The sequence below is a fragment of the Eubalaena glacialis genome, chromosome 15, assembly GCF_028564815.1.
Source record: "Eubalaena glacialis isolate mEubGla1 chromosome 15, mEubGla1.1.hap2.+ XY, whole genome shotgun sequence".
Classification (NCBI taxonomy): Eukaryota; Metazoa; Chordata; class Mammalia; order Artiodactyla; family Balaenidae; genus Eubalaena; species Eubalaena glacialis.
Window position 1 is genome coordinate 66722120 of NC_083730.1, and position 26560 is coordinate 66748679.

The 26560-nt window shown below is 55.0% G+C and overlaps 1 protein-coding gene across 1 annotated transcript; it reads right to left on the minus strand.

The window, feature by feature from the left end:
- On the minus strand, positions 1 to 26457 carry KLHL22 (kelch like family member 22). Its single transcript, XM_061169199.1, has 7 exons — positions 26394 to 26457; positions 23452 to 23717; positions 17987 to 18152; positions 14875 to 15593; positions 10369 to 10561; positions 2973 to 3206; positions 1 to 906 (listed from the first exon to the last, which is right to left on the minus strand). The coding sequence occupies exons 2-7, from the start codon at positions 23676 to 23678 to the stop codon at positions 541 to 543; spliced, it is 1905 nt and encodes a 634-aa protein (XP_061025182.1). The 5' UTR covers positions 23679 to 23717; positions 26394 to 26457; the 3' UTR covers positions 1 to 540.
- Between the last annotated feature and the right edge of the window lie 103 nt (positions 26458 to 26560).

The window sequence follows — 26560 nt, forward strand, 5'->3', positions numbered from 1 at the left end:
TCGTGTAAGATGATTTATTTCATTTATCAACAACATGGGGTCCGAAAAGCCCAGCTACAGGGCATCATTTTACAGAATCAGCCTCAGGCAACCTGATGGATCTCTCTCCCTCTCCAGCCCCGGGAGCTGCTGGGCAGACGATGGGCTCAGCCCGCCCCCTCCCTGCCGACGAGAGGGACAAGATGTGCCCTGGCTCCCTCACCAGGGGCCAGTCCCCAGGTCCCTTGGGAGAAGGGCGCCCTCTCGGCCCAGTAGGGACCAGAACCAGGGAGCAGGGAGGCCAGGACAGCTGGTGGCGGCACAGCCCGTCCCCGCTGAGGAGAGAGCCCGGTGAACTTCAGGGGGCCGAGCCCTTCCCGAAGGTTTCCCACTGTGGGGTGATCCACAGCCACAGGTCTGCAGGGCCCCAAAAATACCTGCCGATGGGAGGTGGCGGGAGGGAAGGCCGCTGCCAGCCTGGGGTCAAGTGCTCCAGGGCAAAGTACTGTGGGGGGAGCTGGGAGCTACCACCCCCCCGCACCCCCCACCTGGCCTGGGACCCTAGTCCTCACTGGAGTTGTCGAACTCCTCCCAGTCAGACACACTCATCACCTCAGAGGCGAAGTCCTGGTCGGCCTGGCTGCGGTCAGGCGTCCCGCGGGGCGGCTCAAGGAGCAGGGACCGTGGCAGGGTGAGCACGCAGGCCGCCAGGCCCGAGATGGAGTTGTCCAGCTGCGGGCCCTCCTCCCAGCAGTCCTTCTCCACGTCATAGACGTGCACATAGCCAGTGCGGCTGCCCCGGTTGTGCGAGCGGCCACCCAGCACGTAGATCCTGTTGTCTAGCACGGCGATGCCGGGCTCACCGTGCCCCGCTGGGAGCGGGCAGACGGATGACCACTGCCCGGACTTGCAGCTATAGCAGGCCACCTGCAAGGCAAGGCCCCAGGCTCACACGAGGCTGAGGGATGCAGCGGGGATGTGGGCAAACGCACCCCCCGGAGGAAGGGCTCGGGCCAGGCTGACACTCTGTCCCCTACCCTGGCCCCTCAGCCAGCCTGTGGCCCCAGGCGTGTGGGTGTCTCCCAGTTGGCCTGGGGGTGCCAGCTCACTCCCCTCCACCACTGAAGCTGAAGACTCAGACCCCATGCGCCCCCAGCAATGGGGGAGGTGCAGATAAAATAAGTAAACAGGTGCTTGCTAACTCATGATAACCATCAACATTCTCTTGGGGGATCCCTGGCAGTCCAGTGGTTAGGACTCGGTGCTTTCACTGCTGGGGCCTGGGTTTAATCCCTGGTCGGGGAACTAAGATCCCACAAGCCATGCAGTGCAGCCAAAAAAAAAAAAAAAAAAAAAAAAAAATCTCTTCTCTTCAAAATTACTCCAAACAGTAAACAAATACATGGGAAAATGTTCAGCCTACCAGTAATCCAAGAAATGCAAAATAAAACGTCAGAGACAAATTGTCAGCTGTTAACCAGCAGCCACTGGGGAAGAAAAGGCACAAGCCCGGGGCTGGTGGAGGCATGGTGAAGCTGCCCTGCTGTGCGCCTGTCTGACCAGCCAGCACAGCAATGTGCAAAATTATCAAGAGCCACTCGGACGCTACCCTCTGACTCAGTGATGATCCCCTCCGGTTCTCCAGCCGCGGGAGGAGGAATGGCCTTCAAAGGAGCCTGTGCCCAGATCTCTGGGACTTGTATTACTTTACATGGCAAGAAGGACCCTACAGACTCATTAGGGTGGAGACATGGAGATGGGAGGTTATCCTGGATTTTCGGGGGGACCCACCTAGTCACACAAGCCCTTGGAAACAAAAGGGAAGGTCTGATGGGGGCTGAAAAGGGAGGGGAAGCTGCCACTGCTGGCTTAGAAGAGGAAAGGGCCTGACCCTGGGGATGTGGAGTCTTTTAGAAGCCAAGAAGGGCTTCAGCCCACAGCAGCCAAGGAATCGGGACCTGAGTCCTACAACCACAGGGAAATGAACTCCACCGACACCCTAGGTGAGCAGGATGTGGATCCTCCCCAGGCCCCACAAAGGAAGGACCCCTGGATTGTCGTCTGGTGAGAGCCACAGACGTGTAAACACACTTGTGTTGATTTAAGTGGCTGAATTTGTGGTGATTTGTCCCGGCTGCAATAGAAAACGAAAACGCTAGAGCCCAATGGTTCTCAACACTGGAGGATCCCACCCAGGAACTTCCAACTCGGTGGGTCTGGGAGGGGCCAGAGAATCTGCATTTCTTATGAGTTCTCATGTGATGTGGGTGCTGCTGGCCGGGGGACCACACTTAGAGAACCACTGCTCTCACCTCAGGAAATACCCCAAAATACCCAAAAGCTCTATAAAGCAAATATTACTTGAAATGTTACCTGGAATAGCCACAACTTGACCAACCCATACGTCAACAGTTTGATGGAATTCTGCACAGCCACTGGGTGGGGTGGGGGTGGGGTGGTCATCAAACTAGAAGACACACCCACAACAAACTTGAGCCAGAAGCCAAATGGGATGATACTCTTTGAGTACAATTAAGTGGAAACCACGCACAGGTAGGAGGGCTGAAGCTAGTAGCACAGGGCCAGGTTATGGGAGTTTTTCTTCACCCTTCTCCATTTTTTCAAAGCTCTGCAATGTGGTTACATTAACTTTATGTAATTAAAGTTTTTAATAATAATAAAGACAAGTGAAACTCTTCCGTGTGATACTCTAACAGTGGATACATGCCATCTGTCTAAACCCACAGAATATGCATCACCAGGAGTGACCCCGGGCCAGTGTAGGGTCATCGGTTATAACAATGACACCCTCTGGTGGATGCTGAGCCTGGGGAGGCCCTGGTGTGTGGGGGCCGGGGGCACACGGGAAATCTTCCTGCTCAACTTGGCTGTGAGCCTAAAACTGCTCTAAAAAATAGTCTGTTACAAGGGAAAACCCCCCACACGGCAATTTTTATCGGTGACAAGTGGAAGGCGGGCACCCCGCCGCTCACCTGGTGCACGTCCCTCCTGTAGCCCGCGTCGTTGTTGCTGCCCCCGACCACGTACAGCTTGTCCAGGAGGGTGGCCATGCCGTGCCAGGCCCGCCGCACCAGCCCGTCAGCCAGCGTGTGCCAGGTGTCACTGCCCGGGTCGTAGCAGTGGGTCTCCTTCAGGTAGTCCTCCCCCCGGCGGCCGCACGTGATGTACATCTTCCCATCCAGTGTGGCACCCGCGTGGGCATACACCTGTGGGCCGGGAGAACCGGGGGTGTGCGTGTGCGTGCACGTGTGTGCGCGCGTGTGTGTGCAGCCCTGCCGACTTCCTCCTCACGGTCTGACTGGATCTTCGCTGGGCACACCGTCCTTGTCCCCCACCTGACCTCTTCCCAGTGGAAGATGATTCAGGGCCCAGAGGTGACGCTGGGCTTCTACAAGAGGAAGAACAGAATCTCTGTCCTTCCCCTGCCCCTAAAGGTGAGAGCTGCATGGGGACCCAAAGGAAATCAAAGCCTTGTCTTCAGTGAGGCCCTTGGTCGCCTCCACCTTTCCCCCACCCCTGACTCCACTTTCAACATCTGCTTGTTTGGGGCTTCCCTGGGGGCGCAGTGGTTAAGAATCCACCTGCCAATGCAGGGGACATGGGTTCGAGCCCTGGTCCGGGAAGATCCCACATGCCGCAGAGCAACTAAGCCTGTGCACCAGAACTACTGAGCCTGTGCTCTAGGCCCGCGAGCCACAACTACTGAGCCCACACGCCACAACAACTGAAGCCTGCGCGCCTAGAGCCTGCACTCTGCAACAAGAGGAGCCACCGCAATGAGAATCCCACGCACTGCAACGAAGACTAGCCCCAGCTCGCCTCAACTAGAGAAAGGCTGCACACAGGAACGAAGACCCAACACAGCCAAAAATAAATAAATAAAAATAAAAATAAATTAAAAAAAAAATCTGCTTGTTTGCAAATAACAAATGATGTGACCTGGTGAGCACAAAAGTGAGATGCAAAATCAAACAAACAGCAGTCTTTAGTTATGGGAGAAAACTCACCCCCTACTTTGGATTTTGGTCCTCAACCTCACCCCTGCTTTCCACTGCACCCGGGAGGCACACCCTCTCTGCCCAGCCGGCCCCACTGCCTCCAGGCCCCCCTCTCACAGCCCACAAGGGCCTCCTGCTGTGCCTGTGTGCTCTGCAGCAGAGATGTCCTGCAGGGCCGGGAAGCCCCAGGGCCTGTGTTACAGGGCCGGTCACTGACACCCAGGCTGTGGGTAGCACAGCAAGGGGCTGGAGAGGTGGATGGGGCAAAGGGCAAGGGACAGAGCAGTGGGCAGGAAACACACCATGGGGCTAGGTCTTCTCCCATCAATGGTGGGCATCTGAGGAGGTGTTTTTTTTTAACTAAAGTTTTCATCTTGAGGTAAGTGTAGATCCACATGTAATTGTAAGAAATACAACCACCCCGCATCCTTCACCCTGACTCCCCGGGGGAAGAGCTTGTGGGCCTCAGCACAACATCACAGCCTGGGTGCTGACGTCGGCTCCATCAAGACACAGGACATTTCTGTCTCCCTCTTTACAGTCACATCCACTCCCCACCCCCCAGTCCCTGGCAACCACCACCTGTTCCCCACGTTGTCATTTCCAGAGTGTGGCTTGAATGGGATCATGTGATATGTCACCTCCGTGACAGGCCGCCCACGTCGACGTGCAGACCCAGAGTTCCTCTCCGACTCCAAGTAATGCTCTGCACCGTGTACCTGCCTGTTTGGTGAGCCTATCGCCCGTGGAAGGACATCTGACTGGTCTCCAGTTTCTGGCTGTTACCAATAAATCTGCTGTAAGTATCTGTGTTCAGAGAAGTTTTTGTTTCTCTGGGGTAAATGTCCAGGATGGCGACTGCTGGGTCACATGGCAGTTGGAAGTTAACTGCACCTAGTACTGTCACATTTGCCGTTTCAGCCGCTCAACAGGCGGTCTCCCCGCTGTGGCGTCCAGTCTGCATCCCCTAACTGCACGTCTACATCCTCCCCATTGAAGCATCTCCTCCCGTCTTCTGCCTTCTTTCCAGCGGATCCCTGTGAGTTTCCCAACGAGTTTTGAGGATTCTCTACACATATTAGATCCTAGTCCTCTGCCAGGTACTGGTTTGCAAACATTTTCTCTCACGCTGCAGCTTCCTGTCATCCTCCTAACAGGTACTTTTGCAGAGCAAAGGTCTACAATTTTGATGGAGTCCAATTTATCATTTTTTCTCTTTATGGGTCATGCTCTGGGGGTCAAGTCTAAGTACTCACTGCCTAGCCCCAGACCCCAAATACTTTCTTCTACTTTCTCTAAATGCTGTGGAGTTTTGTATTTTATGTAAGTCCGTGCACCATTCTGAATCAATTTTTGTGTAAGGTGTGAGACTTGGGTCGATGTCCATTTTCTTGCCTATAGATGTTGCTCCAGTACCACTTGTGGAAAGGTAATCCTTCCTCCATTCAACTGCTTTAGCATCTTTGTCAAAACTCAGCTGGGCATGTTTCTGTGGGCCTATTTCTGAGTTCTCATTCTGTGCCACTGATCTCCGGGTCTATCCCTCTGCCAACACCACAGTCATAATTACTGTATCAGGTATATACGTAGTAAGTCTTAAAAACAGGTAGATGGAGTCTTCCCACTTTATTCTTCTTGAAAGTTACTTGAAGTATTCTAGATCCTTTGCCTTTCCATGTAAATTCCAGAATCTTATCTACATCTACAAAAACTCTTGCTGGGATTTTCATAGGAACTGTGCTGTATACCATATATCAATTTGGGAAGAACCGACATCTTTGAGTCTTGGAATCCATAAACATATGTTTCTCCATTTACTTACATCTTCTTTTATTTCTTTCATCAGCACCTATACTTTTCAGCATATAAATCCTAAAAATGTTTTGTTGGATTTATACCTAAGCATTTCATTTCTGAGCAATTGTAAACGGTGTTGTATTTTTAATTTCAGTGTCAACATGGTCATTACTAGTATACAAAAATACAGTTGGTTTTTATATGTTTATATCATATCCTGCAATCTTGCTAAACTCACTTATTAATGCAAGAATTTGGGGGTGTACATTTAGATTTTTTGACAATTTTGTCATCTGTAGAGTCAGTTTTATTTCTTCCTTTCAACCTGCGTGCCTTTATTTTCTTTTCTTGCCTTATTTCACTGGCTACACCCTCCAGGACTGTGATAAGACTGGTGAGATCAGACATCTCTGCCCTGTTCCTTACCTTAGGAGAAAGCATTCCATTCAGTCCTCACCAGTAAGTATAACGTAGTGGTGGGAGTTTTGTACATGCTTTTCATCATGTCGAGGTAATTCTTCTCTGTTATTTTTTTCTATTGTTACTTTGTGAGAGTTTGATCATGAATGGATGCAAAATATTATAAGATCCTATTTCTGCTCTGATATGATCATGTGGTTTTTAATATGGTGAATTACACTGACTGAATTTCAAATATGGAACCAGCCTTTGGTCATGAATTTCTTTTGCGGGGAGAGGAGCTTCTATTTGCTAATATTTAGTTAAGAATATTCATACATATGTGCATCTATGACAGACTTGTTCTTTTGCGGGGGGACTGTCTTTATCTGGTTTTGGTATCAGGGTAATTTTAACTTTAGAAGATGAACTGGGAAGTATTCCCCCTCTTCTATTTTCTGGGAAAAAAATCATGCAGAATTGGTATTAACTTTTCTTTAACTGCTTGGTAAAATTCTCCAGTTAAACTATCTAGGCCTGCAAATCATTTCCTTAACAAGTATAGGCCTATTCAAATTCTACTTAGTCTTGTGTGAGTCGTAGTAGGTTGTGTTTTTTGAGGAACTGGTCCATTTCATCTAAGTTGTCGAATTTACACACGTAGAGTTGTTCACAGTGTCCCCTTATTATCCTTTTGACGTCGGCAGGATTTGCAGTAATGCTCCCATTTCATTCTTGATATTTTAAATTGTCTTCTCTTTCTTCTTTGTCGGGCTTCCTGGAAGTTTGTCAATTTTATTGATCTTGTGGAAGACCCAGTTGTTTCACTGACTTGCTCTGTTTTTCTGCTTTTAACTTCATTGATTTCTGCTCTGGTATTTATTATTTCTTTTCTTCTGCTTGCTTTGGGTTTTATTCTGCTCTTATTTTTCTTTTTCTAGATTCTTGAGGGAGGAGCTTAGATTACTGATTTAAGATTTTTTTTTCCTTCCCTAATGTATGTTTTTAGTGCTACAAATTTCCCTCTCAGCACAGCTTTAGCTGGGGTGCCACAAAATTTGACATGTTGTCTTTTTTTTTTTTTTTTAATTTATTTACTTATTTGGCTGCATTGGGTCTTTTTTTTTTTGTCTGCGTTGGGTCTTTGTTGCTGAGCACGGGCTTTTTCTAGTTGCGGTGAGCGGGGACTACTCTTTGTTGCGGTGTGTGGGCTTCTCACTGTGGTGGCTTCTCTTGTTGCAGAGCATGGGCTTCAGTAGTTGTGGCACGCGGGCTCAGTAGTTGTGGCGCATGGGCTTAGTTGCTCCGCGGCATGTGAGATCTTCCCGGACTAGGGCTCGAACCCATGTCCCTGCATTGGCAGGCAGATTCTTAACCACTGCGCCACCAGGGAAGCCCTGCATTGGGTCTCAGTTGCGGCATGCAAGATCTTCATTGTGGCACGTGGGATCTTTCGTTGCGGCGCCCAGGCTTCTCTCTAGTTGTGGTGCATGGGATTAGTTGCCCTGCGGCATGTGGGATCTTAGTTCCCCGACCAGGGATCAAACCCGAGTCCCCTGTATTGGAAGGTGGATTTTTAACCACTAGACCACCAGGGCAATCCTGACATGTTGTCTTTTCATTTTCATTCAGACCAAGGTATCCTCAGGTCCCCAGATCCCTAGCTGGTCTGCCATCTTCTTTCAACCTTTTTGAGTCCTCTGAGTTTGTTTTACACATAACGTACAGGGTTCTGTGTTGTACTGAGCAGAAGGAACCAGGAAGGACACATCTACTCTACCTTTCTGAAGGTGCAAGTTCTCTGGGAAGGTTTTTAAGTGAGCAGAGAAGGGCTTCTGCTGAGACCTCCTTCCTCTCCTCCAAAAGCATGGGACGGCCATGCTCAGGTCTGGGCCGTGCAGAAGAGAACCTCTGACTGGAGGACTCTGCCCGCTGCTGGGGCAGGGAGCTCTCAGTCCACTGGGGGCACATCAGTGACCAGTTCCTAAGGATGCCACGTGGGTGGGACCATGAGAGACAGGTGGGAGGGAGGGAGGGCCCGCCCCGCCCCGCCCCACCCCGCCCCGCCCCACCCAAGGCCCTGCAGACACCCTGAAGGCCTCTGCAGTGGCTGCACACCCACATCTCCAGACCCACGGGCTCCCTGCCTCTCTGCTCCTCCTCTGGCCTGGCACCGCCCCTGCTCCTGAGCCGATCACCCCGCCCATGGCCAGCACCCCCCATCTCCATCTCTAGGCTGACCTCCCCGAGCCTGGCTTCCAACCGGATGTCCCCAGCATCTCATGTTTGTCACTTTCCACATAAAGCCCCTCCTTTCCTGTTCACTCCCGAGCCCACCTGTGCTCCGGGGGAGCGGCCTAGCCACCACCCAGCTGCTCACACGGGTGGCCTGGGAGTCTCCATGGCCTCTCATTCCTAACCCATCAGCAAGTCTGGTCAGTTTACCTCCAAGTGACACGTTGAATCTGCCTGTCTCCCTCGTCCCCCACAGCCTCCACCACAGCCCATACCACCCTCGCCTCTGTCCAGACCACCCAAGTGCCCTGGCCCTGCTCCCCTAACACCCTCTCTTCACATGCACTCCCCATGCTTCCCCTCTTCCTCCCGGCCTGGAAGGTCCTTCCTGCCTCTCCCAATGGCTGCCTGTCTTCCGTGGACCTGGTCTCACTGACATCTCCTCAGACGGACCCTCCCCAAACAGTCCAGCGAGGTCCATCCTGCCGGAACCCCTCCTTAAGCACCGCTCAGCTCGGCCCTCAAGGTCCTTTACTCATCTGTACAGTGGTTGAGAGTGGTCTCTCCCACTAAGTTGCAAACACCATGGGAGGACCTTGGTCACTTTTTATCACCACTGGATCCCCAGGACTTGGTATCCAGAAGGTGCTTAATAAATAGCTGCTGAAGGAACGAATGGATGAAGGAAGTTAGGAACCTGGACACCAGGGAGAAGCTGACTGAAGGCTGAGGCTGCCCCTCTGTGGCTACGCTGAGAGGTGCAGCCTCCCCGCCGTCCAGACAAAGAGCCCCTGGAGCCCCTCCCCCACTCCCCTCCAGGACAGAGCTCAGGGTCCACCCCCGCCCACTAGGTCTCAAGGACCCCTGGTCTTTCCCAAGAAAAACCTGCCCTCTTCTTCAAAACAGGCAGGGAGTGCCCTCCAGAGGGGCTTCCTCCCCAAAGAGGCCAAGGAGCAGGGGGCAGGCTGGCTTCTCCTGCCTGGGAGGAACTGCGGTGGGAGCCCCTGGCCTTCCTTGGAGCCTCGCGGACTGTGGAGAGGAGCTGGGCCCGTCAGGGAGACCCCTGGGCTCCCGAAATTGGAGTCTAAGGCCCTGGGGCTCGGGAAAGGGTGAAAGGTAAGGAGGGGAGGGGAGGGGAGGAAAGAGGGTCAGGGAGGCAGTAGCTCCTGCCAAGGCCTCGAGGCCAGTGCAGCGGAGCCCGGAGGAGACCCATCCTCTCCGCTGGGGGAGTCAGGGTGCCCAGCGGTGCTCACAGGCACTGGGACCCGGGGTGCACCAGGGACCAGCAAGGCCCCCTCTTGCCCTGGGGTCTCATGTCTGGTTTGGGGGCCAGGGTCGCAGCACCGCAAGCCCATAAGGTGAGAGAGGTACATCCCTTAAAGCATCACTTTTGCACAATGGACGTATTTTTCACATCTTCAAGCTAAAACAAACCAAAGTATTGTGTAGGAAACACATGATTTAAAAAAAAAAAAAACATGTAAAATATAACTTCTAAAGTGTTTCTGGCTTCTTGAAGGCCCCGTCCTTGGTTGGGGGCGGGGGGCGGGGGGGGCTGTGGGGGAGGTCTGAGGCCTCTGGGCCCTGCCTCTCGCATCCCTCAGGTTTGACAACATCTCTGGACTTGTTCCAGCTCATCTCAGCTGTGCTGAGGAAGAGAAGGGGAAGGCTTCTGTCCACATTTGACTGCAGGGTTAAAGCAGCTGCCCGGGGCCAAGGTGGCGAGACCCAGACGGGGGTGGAATTCTGGGGAAGGGGGTCTCTCCCGAGGCGGCTGGCTCAATCTCAGGAGTCCCCCACCCCAATCTTAGGGCACAGTCCAAGGAGGGAAGAGGGCTCTGATCATCGGCTGGTTTCCCTGGCCGTGCCTCCCGCTCCCTCCGCACAGCCCAGGAAGCAACGCGGCCGAAGAAGGGCCCCCTGGGAGGGGTTTCCTTACCTCCCTCTTGAGCGGGGCCACATAGGCCCAGGAGTTGGTGGCAGGGTCGTAGCGCTCCACAGCGGTCAGGTCATTGTGGTAGTCGCGACCAGCCACCGCGTAGATGTACTTGCCCACGACGCACACGCAAAGGTCGGCGTGCTCCTGCTGCAGCGACTGGATCTGGAACCATCGGTTGTGCCTCGGGTCGTACCTTGTGGGGACAGAGGACAGCATGTCACTGAGCAGCCCCTCCCCCAGCCTGGAGGGTGGGGCCTGGAGCCTTCTGGGTTTCAGCCCACAGCGCCAGGCCCTCCACCTGTGACCTCATGGTGGTTTCTAGACCCTCCACTGTCCACCCCAAGCTGCCCAATGGCTGTTCCTACAGCCACCTCGATCTCACCTGTCTCACCTCAAAATCCCCATGGCCCCGCTCTCAATCAGGAACGCCCCCAATTATGGCCTCTCGACTGGACAACTGGGCACAACAGCCTCCAGGCCTCCAGCCAGCACTCCCTCAGGCTGGTCGCCAGGCTCCCATCACAGCCCGCCTGACCCCCACCCCCTACTGCCTGCGCATCTCCTGTGTGCAGTTCCCGCCCTCCCCAGCGGGATTCCAGGACAGAGGCTCGCGAGGAGGGGAGGGGAGAGAAGCCCACCTCTGCTGAGCCCAGCACTATCACCAAAGCTCGCTCTCCTGACGTAGGGCCACCTCCACGCCCCTTTCAAGGGGACGCAGCTGTCCCCGTCACAGCCCTGCCTTCACCTCACCCCATCAACCTTCGTAAAAGAGCCTAACCCCCATGTGACAGCTTCCTCTATGCCCCCAGCATGGAGCTGCTCCTCCCCCCAGCCCTGCCCTCTCCTGCCTCCAGAGGGCTTCACTTTTCAGCCCGGTCTTCTCGGCCACTCCAGGATGGCCCACGGCCACCCCATATTCTCTTCTCACACTGCTAATACCCGTTGCCACCTCCAGCCGGCTGCTCACCGTTCCCACGTGGACCCCCGGGCTCCCTACATCCCACCCCTCGCTCACCAGCCAAGCCCCTGCTCACACCCGAATCCTCACATGCCTGAGCCCAGCAGCTGAAGCCCTTCAAAGCCCAGACCCAGCCCCTGCCCCAGGCTGGCCCCCTGCCCCATCTCTCCAGGCCCCAGGCCTGACACCCTGCTGGGCATGAGGCCAGTGTGCTGTTTGAGTGGACACAGGTGACCACAGAGCCTCGAGGGCCAGGGCCCGTGAGCCCGAGGCCCCAAGCCCACTCCTCCCCGACCGCGTCCACCCTTCCCCTGGCTCCTCGCCAACCCCGCCCCCAATTCTGGCACCAGCAGCTGAGCGCCGGCCTCTGGAGCCCCCTCACTCGATGGCCCCTGCACACTTACAGCCTCTCTCTGATAAGTGTTTATTTCTCCACCGTTAAGACCAGCTCCGAAGCAGTTTTCTTTGGCCTGTGCCAGATGCCCCCATTTCAGCTTTCACCCCCAAAACAAGTTAAGTGCACTCGACAGCAGCTTCTTCCTGCCGCAGCCCCTCCCTGTCAGCCGAGAATACAGGAAACAGGCCGAAGGGAGAGAGAGGACAGGCACCTGGGCCACACAGACCCAGGTCTGGGCACATCTGGCCATCAGTTTTACTGTCCCGACGTTCACTCAGCTCCACACCCAACGGGGTTATGCTGCCTGCCTAGAAAAGCTACCATGAGGGATCATGAGGGTCAAGTCACGTGACAAGGGTTCCTTAAAGGACCGTGGTCCATGTCTGTGTTCCCAAACCTGGTGGTGCACCCAGCTCAGGGCAGATCACGCACTGTCCGCTCAGGGAAGGGAAGGAGGGGCGAGGTCACCAGCAGTGGAATCAGTCACTCAACAAACATCACTGCCCCCAACGTGGACCAGCCATGGCTCTTGGCACTGGCACCCAGGGCCCCCCTTTCCACTGTAGGTTGGGAAACACGCCAAAGGGAGCAGAGTAGCCAAGTCTCCACATAAGGACAGGTGCCGGGGAGAAGTGACAGAAGGAGAGAGCAGGGCCGGGAGGGCGCCTGAGAACGAGTGAACGGGCCCTGCCAGGTGGAGGTCCAGCTGGGACAGGCAGCCCAGGGCAGGAAGGCGCCTCCCACAGCCTTCCTGTGCACAAGGCTTGTTCACATTTCACATGCGTCTCTTTTGCCCCATTTTCACCAGGGAGACGAGTCCCTCCAGATGCTTCCTCTGGCCTCCTGCCCTCACAGCTCCCTGGGCTGGGTTCATCTGGATTTGCGGTGTCAGTTAAGGAAACACACACACATACACAAACACATACATACAGACACCACACGTCAATAATTCAGACATAACCACAGTTTTGCTGATTTCTTATCTCTCCATCATGTTCTATATCCCACATTTTCCTCTTTATTGGTTTAATTTTCCACTTTGTCAGAATAAGTCCTCAAGTAATATTTTTTTCCTAATAGAAATAAACTAAACTATTGCATATAAGGATTCAAATCCTTCAGTCACTTTAATGCTGACTCTGGACCATCCTACTGCAAACTCAGAGGCGAAACCTAGGGTTGGCATGAGAATGTTCTGAGGCCTTATTAAACTTAGTGATTGCTCTCGCGTGTTTCCATGACTTAAGCCTTCCCATGATTATTGATGAAGTCCATTACAGTTAGAAACATTTTTTGAAACATACTCTAAAATATTAATAGTCATGAAAATGCCTAAGGACAAAAACAAGTTATCACTCTATGTAGGGTCGGGGCATCTGGCAACATGGACTGGCCACCACCGGGTAGGGGTGCAGAGCTGCAGCTGTGGGAAGGTGCCCTAGCCACGTGGGCGACACAGACGCTATCAAGGAAAGAAAAGAGAAGTGTCATAGCTCGGAGGCAACGTGCTCCGACAGAACTACTTTTTCACATGCTACAAACCTGTTAAGTCCCTAACTCCTCAAAACGCAAATGCTAATTTACTGCAAAATCTTGTTTTCTTATATTCTGACAGCCTGTAGATTCTAAGGGCGGTGAACTGAGAGGAAAGGGCAGAGAACCAGACTCTTAACTCAAATTAAGATCCACCTGGCAGTGTGAAGAGTCCAGCAGGAGATGAATGAAACTTTCACTCTGTAGAGATGAGACCCCGGGGTCTCCCCAGAGCTCACCAGCCGCTCCGCACCGCAGCCTGCCCGGCAGGTGTCCCTGACCCCGCCTGCCACAGTGACCCAACCTCCGACTGGAGTCTGAGGCTGTGGTTGTCAATCACGGAGGCTGACACCAGCACCTTCCAGAGTTCTGGTGGGTCTCACAGCACACGTTCACAAAAGGGAAACAGACCGGGTTTGAAAGACAGACGTCAGCAGCTCATGACAGGACAGACTCTGGAGAGTCTGCTTTGAAGATCTGGCCTTGGCCCTCCAGCTAGAAGTGGCAGCCCTTTGAGGCCTGGCAGGAGGGAGGCCTGAACCTGGGACCGCCACCACCCCCCCGCCCCCCGAGGACGCGTCAGGTCAGGGAGACGATGAAGGCATGGTTTCCTCCCTTCTGAACTGGGCCCCCTCCCGTTTGACCACAAAGAGCTGCCAAGCTCTGGGTCTCACCAGTTTGACAAAAGTGATCACTTCCTGGGGTGGGGAGAGCAGACGAGGCCGATAGACGGGGGTCTCCTCCTGGCTTGGGGTCCCCAGGCTCCCATCCAAGGGGCACAGCGAGGCCTGACCCCACCCCCAAGACAGAGCAGGAACAGGAACGCAGTTGGCTTCAGCTCACCGCTGCCAGAAACAGCTGGCAACCCCTCTCTCTCTGCAGTGCCATCTTTCAGCTTGTGGGGGGCAGAAACTTCCCATAGGCACCCTAAGATCAAACCAAAGGACAGAGGAGGGGGCCCTGGAAACCTCCTGGAAGTGGAGGCCATGGGGATTTGCCCCACTTCCCTTGCTCTGACCAATGAAATGGATTTGTGGGATCCCAGCCTCGCAGACTGACAGAAACCACGGCCTCCCCTGGGGCCTCACACCCAGCACACGGCTGATGACAGGGCCTGGGGGGTGGGGGGTGGGGGGGATTTGGTCTGAGGTTCAGCACTGCCTGTGGGCCTTCCCTGCCCCCCAGGCTGAGAACTGTGCACTCAGGGGAGCAGGGCGACAGGAAGCCACCCTCCACCAGGAGCCTGTGCGGTTACGAGAGCAGAGCTAAGCGGATAGGCGAGGGGAAGCTGGGACCAGGGGTGTGAGAGCAGAGAGAGGCAAGGTGGCCATGCTCCCAGGCCTGGTCCCCTCCTTCCTGCTGCAACACCCTCTCCCAGCCCCTCACCCACAAGACGGTGGGGTGTGCTGAGGGGTGAGGGGGTTTCTGAGGAGGGGGGACAAGAGCGGGAGGAGGCATCACAGGCCCCCTTCCTCATCTCACCGCCGTCCATGTTCTCCCCATCAACCTGCACCCACAGAACGGGTGCAGACCTGTTCAAGAGGCTAACTGCGTTGGCCAGTGGCACGTGCCTGGCAGAAGCCACCCTCTGGGCAGCCGCCCGGCCGAGGGCCCCTACCTCCAGCAGCGGGACTCGGCGCGGAAGCCCTGGACATTGTTGTCCCCTCCAATCAGGTACACGAAGTTGCTGAGCACAGCGATGCCCTGGTTGGACATGCGGGGCGCCAGGGAGGCGGTGAAGTGCTTCCACTCCCCCAGCAGCGGGTTCAGGTACTTGGCCTGGTCGCTGAGGACAGTGGACGGCGTGGAGTGGATGCCCCCGAAGCCCACGACGCACTGGAAGTCCGAGCGCAGCTCGGTCTGTGGGCCCTGCAGGCTGGGCTGCAGGCTCTCGTTCCGGTGGTACGTGAGGGCTTCAGCCACCGTGTCCCTCAGGGGGCTGGGGTCCAGCTTGTCGTGCAGCCGCTGCAGGACCTCGGCTTCCATGAGGGGGAAGCGCACGGTCTCCAGGAGCTTGGGCGGCTCATGCAGCGGGAGCCGGTCAGCCTGCACCTGCTCCGGAGGGTAGTGGTAGAGCAGGGCGCCCTCATACACCTCCGTCTCGCAGGACACCTCCAGGCGGTTGCTGCTCAGGAGGGCATAGACCTTCTCCAGGGGCAGTTGGCGGTACTTGTCAGTCCGCGAGAAGGCCACGAAGTTCTTGAGGATGTAGGCGTCCAACTGCTCGGTCAGGCGGCTCAGGTCAAAGAGCTCGGCCAGCCGGTAGACGTCAAGGATATTGTCCTCATCCACCCAGGGCGTGAGGAAGTCACAGCAAAAGTGGATGATCTCGGGGATCTGTGAACAGAACACACCCATTCAAGCCCAGGCAAAGCGTCTGGGTGCAGGACCCAGCGTGGAGGCGCGGGTGGGGCTCACAGGCTCTGCCGGCCCCACTCCCCGCCACACTGGACATGCCCGAGGCTCACAGCACTTCGGGGCTTAAGTCTGGGCTTGGAGGTGGTCTCTGAGCCTCAGCCTCCTCATCTATAAAACAGGGATGACGTGGCGAGGAACCACCTGACACAGGGTGGACCCCGACACACGTCAGCTGCCTTTTGAATCAAAAGCACGGGATCTCCAGAGAAGTGGAAGCAGCAGGACAGCCACCACGCCGCGAGGCGAGGACACCCTGCGATTAGGTAACCAAAGAACCCAGGAGGCAAGGCAAGGGCCCGGGAAGGCTGCTCAGGGGCTGCTAAGTTCTGCAGGAAAACTGGATTTTAGAATTTCTCAAAATGGGAATCCCTCTCTTATCCAGCACCATCAACAAATTCATTACAAGTAGACTAATTCTGCTGGAATTTGAAGCTTATTAATAAATGTTTAAAGTCTTTTTATTTTTTCTGGTTCTAGACATTTGGTGCTTGCCAGGTGACATGCTGAAGGCTGAATGGAAACCTGCAAAGTGCCAGGCGTGTGTCTCCCCCACCAGGAACGTCTCCATCGTGCTGCTTCCTTAGGTCCTGAGGGTCTTCACTCGACCATCCATTTCCTCCCGAGCAGGTGCTTCTGCTTGGCCTCTTCTGCCTAAAATATTACCTCTGACCTCTCACAGGCCAGGAGCTGAGCACCAGGCTCTGGGTGGAAGGTGAGGGCTGACAGCCCTGAGTGGGCCTGAGGAGCAGCTCCTGAGAACCAGGGACTGTCTTGCCCTCCCTGGCAAGGTCAAGGTCCCTCATCCTTGTCTCAGAGCAGGGACCTCTGGCAGGGAATCTCACCAAGGAATTGCCTGGCCTGCCCCGTGCAGGAGGCCCACGAGAGGCCCAGAGAAGGGAACTCATTTGCTTGGGGTGACCCAGTGGATACGGTCTCACCGACACGCAGATCCACATCCCTGGGGATACCACGAAGGGCACAGCACATGGGGGACAGGCCACCAACAGCCACTGGCTACATGAACAAACATGACCCGGTGGGCCTGTGGACTTGGAACTGTTACGCCAAGTAAAACTTGCTTTAAAAACAACATTGCGGGGCTTCCCTGGTGGCACTATGGTTAAGAATCCGACTGCCAATGCAGGGGACATGGCTTCAAGCCCTGGATGCCGCGGAGCAACTAAGTCCGTGCGCCACAACTACTGAGCCTGCGCTCTAGAGCCCGGGAGCCACAACTATTGAGCCCACGTGCCACAACTACTGAAGCTCACGTGCCTAGAGCCTGTGCTCTGCAACAAGGGAAGCCACCGCAGTGAGAAGCCTGCAGACCGCAACAAAGAGTAGCCTCTGCTCGCCGCAACTAGAGAAAGCCCGCGCGCAGCAAGGAAGACCTAATGCAGCCAAAAATAAATAAATTTATAAAAAACAAACAAACAAACAAACAACATTGCATAGAAGCCCAGTATGTTAAAAATAAAACAAAACCAAGCCGGGCTGCCCCAAGCACCAGCCATGGCTCTGCCTTGAGGTCTGAGGGGAGGCAGCAGGTCTCTGAGCCAGTGGGTGGCAGAGGGAGAGGGGTGGGTTTGGGGAGGTGGTTTGGTGTTGGTGTGCGCGACGGATACAGCAGAAGGCAGAGCCCAGCTGGGAGGAAGAAACAGAGAGAAGGAGGCCGGGACAGAGGTGAGGGCAGGGAAACAGAGAACACGGTCACATTCACAAGGACGACTCATCCAGACGTGGACCCAGAGGACGAAGGTGGACACAGAGGAGAGCCGGGCGCTGGCAGAGTGGCCGTGGGATACACGGTGCAGGGAGCAAGGCAGTGTGCGGTGTGCTGGGGCGGGGGAGAGGTTCTGGGGGCGGCTGGCTACTGGAGGTAAGTGTGGTCCCCAGAGCAGCAATGAGGGGACAGGACATGGGGACAGAGGAGCTCTCTGACTAAAAGAGGGAACTTCTCCTGAGTGAAGGCCGCCCTGGCTCAGCTCCACCTGCCCACCCGCCACTGAGGGTAAAGGCACGGGGCTACTAGGGCCCCGCCATGCGGGGAGCCTCCAGACACCCCCAAACAGGCAGCTTTTCCTACTGCTCCAGACGTGCTCTGACCTCATAAAAGGTCAGGATAAGGAACTCGGCATAAGACTTCGTTCCAGTTTCAGGACACGAGGGAAAAGCTGTCTTCTGAGCCAAACAAGGAGCCTGCCGACACTCTCGAGAGCAAAGGGCTCACCGCCCACCCTCACACCACTGCCCAGCAGGCACCCGGGACCCGTCTGAGCCTGGCTCTGCCTGACTCAGACCAGGAGCCTCACCTGAAGCTGGCAGGCGGCAACCAGCGTCTCCTGGACATTGCTCAGGCTGAGTTCCAGCTCGGACGTGTAAATGAAATGCAGGATTTGGCACATGGCGTTGTAGGACACGCCGTGGATCAGGACTTCTTCTTGCTCCATCTCCTTCAGCCCCCCAGCAAACATGCCTCTGCAAAGGGAAGAAAGGAGATGGCAGGGTTACACCCATTAGGAAGCCAGCCCAGGCCACAGAGGAGGGGCACCCGGAAGCGCCCACAGCTCCTGACCAAGCTTGGCAGCTGTTCTGGAAATCTCCATCTAATGTGCCCCAGGAGCCGCACATGAGCCTCTGCGGGCAGGACCACGTCCAGCACGCTTTCTGCTGCGTCCACCTGTGCAATTCCTGGGCCACAGCCGCAGCCCAGGGCACGCGGTGAAAGGATAAATGAATGGGAAACAAATAGTGAAAGTCCTCCGCTCAGCAGCTCCGTACCCAGCAGCCACTAAACGCCAGGAACCGTGCACAGAGCCAATGCGACAACAGTAAAGTGAAGCGGCAGGATCCCTACGTGCATGGAGTTAATGCCAGAGGACAGACACGAAGACACAGGGCACTTCCGGTGGTGGAATCACTGTCAAGGACCACAACAGGGCATCTAACCGAGGAGTGCCCAGCACGGGAGAAGAGTGGGTGGAGAGCGATGGCAGAAGGGCCCACGATGAGGAAGTGGAGGTGGCAGGCACCCAGGGCCCAGGGCCAGGAAGAGCTTGCAGGCAGGCAGGCAGGCAGGCAGGGCGAGGAGGAAGAGGCAGGAGGTGAGCCTGGGCCAGGTCCTGCTACCCCCGGGGCAGGGCAGGGTCTGGACCAAAACCAAGGCAAATGAGGTGCTGTCGAGTCGTACACAGGCCTGAGCCGAGGAACTTCAGATCCTGGGCTCCTTGGCCAGAGTGGAGAGGCTGGAGCAGAGGCAGGGAGGCTCCTGCAGGACTGGGGAGGCCACATGGCTGGGGAGCTGGAGTAGAGACCACCCTGGGGCCGAGAGGAGAGAACAAGCGATGGAGGGAACCCAGGAGAGCACAGGAGGAACCCAGGCTGGGCAGGAAGGGACTTGGTGGGACCGGAGTGAGAGAGGGCAGTGGGAGTCCCATCATGGCTCCAACACTGTGGGCGCCCCAGGGCATCCCAGCAGGGGTGTCAGTTAGGTGTTTGGAGGGAGGAGGCTGGCAGTCAGGGGAGGAATCTGGGCTGAAATATGACAGCAACACGGAGATGACAGAGTGGCTATTGTTACATTTTATATCACACACACACGCACACACTCTCTCTCTCCCTCTCCCTCCTTCTCTCTCTCTCTCTCTCTCTCTCTCAAGACCTAAATTACACGAAAGGGTGCTCTGGTCACCAGCCCCCCTCCCAGGGTGGCACTATCCCCAGAGGCAGTGCCCGCGCCTTAATCCCCACCTGGTTTCGACTTCACAGGACACCTTGGAAAAGGCCCCGATCATCCGTACACACAGCGCTGCCCCTCTCTGTAAAGGCGATCACAACTGATTTAACCGTTCCTGCCGGGGTCCACCTGGGCTACTTCCAATCTCCCGTTATTTCACCCAGTGGATGGCTTTGCGCCCACGAGCTGTTGCTCATGTGAACGCCAGGATTAATTTCAGGAGAGCAACTGCTGGGTCAAAGAGTTTCATACACACGCACTTGGATGGCACTGCCCACGGCCTGTCAGGTAGCGCCACCAGTGCGCGGGGAGCCTGCCCCCCACACCCTCAGAACCAGAGGAAGACGCCGCTCCAACTGCCAGGAGGCGAGGGAGAAATCTTGTAAACAACGGGACAGAGGCTCTCTTCACAGGTTTAACAGTTGTTTCTATATTCTTTTCCAAACAGTCCAGATGCTTTGCCCATTTTCTGTTAGACTCTGTCTTGTCAATTTAAAGAAACTGGAACCTCTGTGCATCGGTGGTGGGCATGTAAATTAGTGCAGCTGCTGTGGAACAGTATGGGGTTCCTCAAAAAATGAAAAACAGAATTACAGAATGTGATCCAGGGAATTCTCTGGTGGCGCAGTGGTTAAGAATCCACCTGCCAATGCAGGGGACACAGGTTTGAGCCCTGGTCCGGGAAGATCCCACATGCCACGGAGCAACTAAGCCCATGTGCCACAACTATTGAGCCTGCGCTCTAAAGCCCTCGTGCCACAACTACTGAAGCCCGCGCGTCTAGAGCCCGTGCTCTGCAGCAAGAGAAGCCACTGCAATGAGAAGCCCACGCACCGCCACAAAGAGGAGCCCCCACTCACCGCAACTAGAGAAAGCCCGCGAGCAGCAACAACGACCCAGCACAGCCAAAAACAAACAAATAAATAAATAAATTTATTTAAAAAAAAAAAATTAACACTACTGATCTGTACACTTAAAAATGGTTAAGATGCTAAATTCTACAGGGGTTTTTTTTGTTGTTGAAAAAGGATGTTCACCAAGTCCCCAGCAGGCGGGCACAGATAGCACAGACCACAAAGAGAACCCGGGCCACCTCTACTGCCAGGATGTCATAACCAGATGTCACAAGGTGCCAATGAGCTGCCTAGGATATGACGTGGGGAGAACATTTCCTGTGCCAGCTTGTACCAGCCCCCAACCCCTCTTCCAAACCTTCAAGGTCAGGCGTGTTTCAGAATTCAGAACGTTTCACCTGGAGAAACCCTTATCTGTGCCACATATGATGTCATGCTGCCCCCCATAGGGTCTGAATCAAATCCAAACACCTCAATATTTCCAAATCAAAATGTACAAAGACCCATGCTAAGTAGGACACATATAAAAGTACCCTCATATCAGTTCAGGGCGGGTTTCGTGGTTTAATGAATTTCTGCCAAACTTAGATTTTCAAAAAGCTCGCAATGTAGGAGAATCCAACTTCTGCCTCCCCCCTCAAAGATCAACGACTGGACAGATTGGACAGCTATCCACAAACAAAAGAGCTCCAGGAGGGACTTCCCTGGTGGTCCAGTGGGTGAGACTCCATGCTCCCAATGCAGGGAGCCCGGGTTCGAGCCCTGGTTAGGGAACTAGATCCCACGTGCCGCAACTATGATCCCGCATGCCACAACTAAGATCCGGTACAGCATGCATGCATGCATGCATGCATCAATCAATCAATCAATCAATCAGAAAAACCAGCTCTGGGAGACTTCCAGAGGACACTTGATAAGTTTTAGCAACACATTAGAACAAAACAAAACAACTCTGAGTATCAGAGCTTTGAGGTTTGAGTATTATGAACTAGGATTTGCAAGGGAAAACAGTGTGGATGATAAGGAACGTTTATAAATGGTTACCATGGGGGTGAGGTGGGAGGGCAGGGATAAAGTGGTGCTTTCCACGATTTCCTATTCCAGCAGCGTTTCAGCTGTGGCAGTGGATGCTGGATGTGACCACATGCCTGCTGACCTGTCTGTAGATGGCCACACGCCAGGTCGCCTCAGGCTGATTAGGGCCTCGCACTGGAAGAGAGGTTTCCTAACATGGAACCAACTGTCTTTCCACGAACAAGGCCCAGCAGGCGGGGGTCTACTGCTCCACGTGCCCAGGTCTCACTGAGCATTTCACACACTCTGATCCATAAGGAACTACAGCTTTCCGTGTGTTGGCTGGACACCACTCAGCACCTGGCAGACACCCCACAGGGCGTCCCCTACAGGGCCCAGCCATGGGCCCACTGCCCTCCAAAGCCCTTCCTTCCACCCCTGCCCACATCAGATATCTTCACCAGCCTCACTGGGAAAAACCCTTCATCATTTCAAACTGAGTCAATAACTGAAATGAATAATAAGGAAATAAACCCGCTAAAGCTTGGAAATCATCATTTCAAATGCACATACCAGAGATGAGTCTGGGTTCTCCCTGGTCCCAGTGGGAGGGGGTGTCATCCTGCACAGTGACCGGGCCTGAGAGGGGAACACCTCCCAGGACAGGCCCGCTGGAAGCGGCTGCCAAAGGGCCAGGAATCGCTCCTGGAGGATGTGGGGAGTCACAGGAGGTTTCCACCAAGAAGGGAGAGGTGGCGCCAGTAACTGTCCTTTAGGAAGAGGACCATGACTGTGACAGTGACAGGATGGCCTGCGTGGGGAGAAGAGCTCCGCCTGAAGGGCTTCGACGGTGTGTCCAGGAGGCCCTAAGCCAGGAGGACTCCAGTGCTTGACCTTCTGGGCCCTGAGGCCTCCCACAAAAATCTGCCCTGCCCACTGCCCTGTCTTCTCAAAGCTTGTAAAAGCTGAATCCCCATGAACTGACGGGACACTGTTGTCCCTGGACATGTTTGCTCCAAGGCACCACTAACCACTGGGTCACCCTCTCCATAAACTCCTTCTGGAGAACAGGAAGCACTTAACCATAAAGAAATATTTTGCTCATTAGTTCCTAAAGTTAAAAGATGAGCCTTGAAGACAAAAGAACCAAACAGGGGAGTTCCCTGGTGGCGCAGTGGATAAGACTCCGCACTCCCAATGCAGGGGGCCCGGGTTCGATCCCTGTTCAGGGAACTAGATCCCACATGCATGCCGCAACTAAGGAGCCCGCATGCTGCAACTAAGGAGCTGGTGAGCTGCAACTACGGAGCCCACCTGCCGCAACTAAGACCCGGCGCAACCAAATAAATAGTAAAAATTTAAAAAAAAAAAAAAAAAAAGAAGAACCAAACAGAATGGGAGACAGAATAGACGGTCTCAGGTTTCAAGTGGGATGGTGGCACCAGCTCTGCCCAATGTGCTCAGGGCTGGGCTGGCGTCACGTAGGAGGTCATGAGAAACTCAGGGGCCACAGAACCCACAGGGAGGGTGGGAGGCCGAGGCCTAAGGGATGAGGAGGTGAGAGCGGGAGGTGGATGGCCAGGTGAGGGTGCGAACGGAGTGACTCCACATCACGTAGCTGTGTGGACGACATGCATACGGTACCGACCACCCGCCTCAGCCCCCACAGAGGTCCCCAGGCCCGTATGGGCTTCCTGACGGTTTTACAAGAACACTGGGTGGGGCTGAAAAGTCTAAGGCATAAAGCATCATAACGTCTTTTAAAAAAGGCGTGTGTTACAAAGGCAGTGAAAGCAAATGTGGCAAAATGGTAACAACTGGTGTCCAGGTGTTTGTGATACTATTCTTTTCAACGTTTCCATAGATTTGAAATTTTTTTAAATGAGATGATGGGAAGCCAGAGTAAAGTAGAAAGAAAATCTGTTTCACACCAAGATACTGTACTTATAGTAGAAAACTCATTCTAGTAAATACAATATTATAAGTAAAGCCAAGCATACCGCCTTTAAAACAAACAAAAAAAGGGAGCACATGCCCCAGAGATGGGGCAGCTGATAGAAAAACAGACACCGAGCCCCCTCTGCCCGCACAGCCAGAAGCAGGAGAAGCCCGGGGTGCCAAGGCGTCCACCTGGTGGAGCCAGCATCCCTGCTACCTTACTACACAGACTCACCTGAAGTAATCGCAGGACGCAGCCAGCAGGATGCGATGGGCCTCGATGTGCCTCCCCTCCACCACCAGGACCACATCGAAGAGGATGCCGCTGTTCCGCAGAGCCAGCAGCCCCCGGAGCAGCGCCTGAGAGTGCTGTGCGCTCCGGTAGGTGTTGCTGACACAGTGCGGGTGGGAGGGCTGTGCCGGCAACTTGCAGAGCTGGGCGAACTCCTGCTCCTCCGCCATCCTGACCACCGCTCCCAACCTCAGCACCGCGGCTGTCAGCTGCCAAGACACAGGGGCGAGGAATGAGCCTGGGAGGCAGCGCCAGCTGTGCAGGGCTGGCCAGCTGCTCGGGTCCCACCCTCCTGCTCACCTGTGCTTTCCCCGTGGTCTCAAACCTCTAATTCCCTCTCCCCTCCCACTGCTGTCCAAACTTAGGGCCTTCTTCCTCCTGACCTGTGTCCCTTCATTGCCAAGATTCTCCTTTCCATTTTATGTGCTTCAGCATCGCCATGAAACAAAAGGGTTCTAAAGACAGACGGACCCAGGCAGAAAACCCAGCCCCACGGTGGACTCAGTGTGGTGAACCTGAGTGTCAAGCCCCTCAGATGAGAAAAGGGGACTACAAGCACCCAGCCCCTCGGGGCATTCTCAAATTTCCTAAAGGACGAACACAAAGCACCAGCACAGACCAGGTTCTCAAGGGCTCTTCCTCTCTTCTATTGGGAAAGAACACTGGGTCGTCCCCCCCAACAGGAATGGATGCATAAAAAAGACAACAGGCCTAGGTGGTGGTACAGGGGAGGGTTCCAGGCCCTACCTTCTTTTACCGAGATTTTGAGAGTCAAGCACTGTAACTTCAAGTAAATTTGGTACATTCAAGATTGTCTGCATCGTCTTTTAAATTCAAGCTTAACTTCTAATAATTAAGTCAATATGTTCAAAAAAATGCAAACTGATTTGAACAGGAGCCTCAGAAACCCCATGAGTAAAACCAGCTACTGCAAACACATTTTGGCCAAGCACTCCAAGCCAACCACAAGTGACTGTGGACAGCTGGCTGCGCCGGGTCAGGGGGCAGCCAGTCCTACACCGAGCTGTGGGGTCGAGCTGTGCACTCTCCAGGCCACAGCACTGCCAGCCAGCGAACCACTTGCCACATCTTCCTTCCCCACCTCACGTTTCTCCACTATCCCCTCCCCAAGTGTGCTTTTTCAATCCCCTACTGGACCCTTGAAAGAAAAAATGAAAAATAGATTCTACTATAAAACAGAAAGGTATACTGTATTATGAAACTTAAATTTCCCTCCCACTTATGCCCCCTAACCAGATCCTCTCCCAGAGGAAGCTATTCTACTTTCCCGTCACCCTTCCAGGTAGCACCTATGCATTTGCAGGCAGAGCTGTAGAACAAAATTTCCCCCTTTTTATTAGCTTTTACACATGATAACCTCGTATCCCACCCACAGTCCATTGTATGTATAACCATATTTTATTTAACCAATCCTTTTCAGAGAGACATTTGGGTTTCCTTCAATTGTTTGCTGTTGACAACAGTTTTGCACTGAAAGTCACTGAGATCTGCCATATATGTAGCAGTTAAATGAGGAACATTTACTAGATATAGAACTGCTGGATCATCTTAATTTGAATGTGTAGTTGACATTTCAATAGATATTGCCAAATTGCCTTCCATAGAGGTTGTACCAATTTATTCTCCACGGGCAAAGTATGAGAACCGGATTGCAACCACTGTCTAGCACACCAATAGCGTTTTTTTTTTTAAATCTTTGCTGACTTAGATGAAAAACACCATTTCACAGTGTAACTTCGTTTTGGTAATTCATAAAATTTCAAAAATAAAATATTAAGTGGAATGCTGCACATCTTTTGCGATTCCCTTCCCATGCCTGTTTTTCTGAAATAAAAAATGTTCTTGGGGGCTCACTCTCTGGCACCCTCGACCTCCTATTCATTTTACCCAGGTTCCTCTATGATGAAGCCCTTCCCTAGATTAACTACCCTCGGCCCCATAACGTCCCCGATTTTAGTCATGGCAAGCAAGGCCCTGCGTTCAGTGCTGTTCAGTTCAGAGCTTTGGAGGGAGCAGGAAGGAGGCTTTATGTCCCAAGTAGATACAAACTGAAGGACGTAAAATGAATTTTCATGAATTCATGGATGACAGAGTCGGAAGCATCTCTGAACAATGTTCATCTCAACACAATTTACTAAGTAGGCACCCTCAGTCCTCTGCAGGGCCCCAAACAGTGTCTGCCCTCCACGGAGCCCAGTCCCTGGCAGCACGAAGCAAGGTCTGCAACAAAGGGAAAGGGGGTCCCACTTCCCAGGGGACGGCCCGCATCGGGTGAGGATGGGAGGCGTTCTGGACCATCGCGGCGCGGAGGCCGGAGCGGGGCAGGGACGCGCCCCGGCGGAAGGCGCTGGGCTCGGGGCCGGGGTGGGAGTGGGCAGACCAGCGGCCGGCGCTCCGGGCCGAGGCGTCACACTGACAGCGCGGCCGCCGGGGCCGTCGGGGTCCGTCCAGGTCCGTCCGTGCAGCAAGCGGGAGCCGAGCCTGGGCCGGCTGAGGGGCCGAGGCTGGCATGCCGGGGTCCAAGGTCGCGCCAGGGGAACGGCGCCCGACCGGCCGCCTGTTGCAGGGCCGCCGGCGTAGCGCCGGGGCCGCGGCCCCGCGGGGGCGACAGGCTCGCCCGAGGCCCGGACGCCGGCGTCCCCGCGGCCCCTCAGCTCCGACCCCGCCGCGCCCGGGGGTCCCGCCCGCCGCCCCCGCCACGTCAGGCCGCGAGCTCGCCTCAGGCCGCCGCCCCCGCCCCGGCCCCGTCCGCGGCCGGCCCGCGCCCCCGCCCGCGTCCTTCCGCGCCCGCGCCCCGCGCGCCCGCCCCGAGCCCGGCCCCGGCCCCGCGCCGAGATCCCCGCCGGCCCGCGCTTGCCGCTCACCTGGCGCCGCCGCACGCTGAGGCCGCACTCGTGGGGGCGGGGCGGGGCGCGCGAGGCGGGGCCTCGGGCGTCACGTGGCCGCACTGCGCAGGCGCCGGACGGACGCGGGCGGAGGCGAGGCGGGGCGGGGCGGAGGGCGTGGCCCTGGCAGGGGCGGGGCGGGGCGT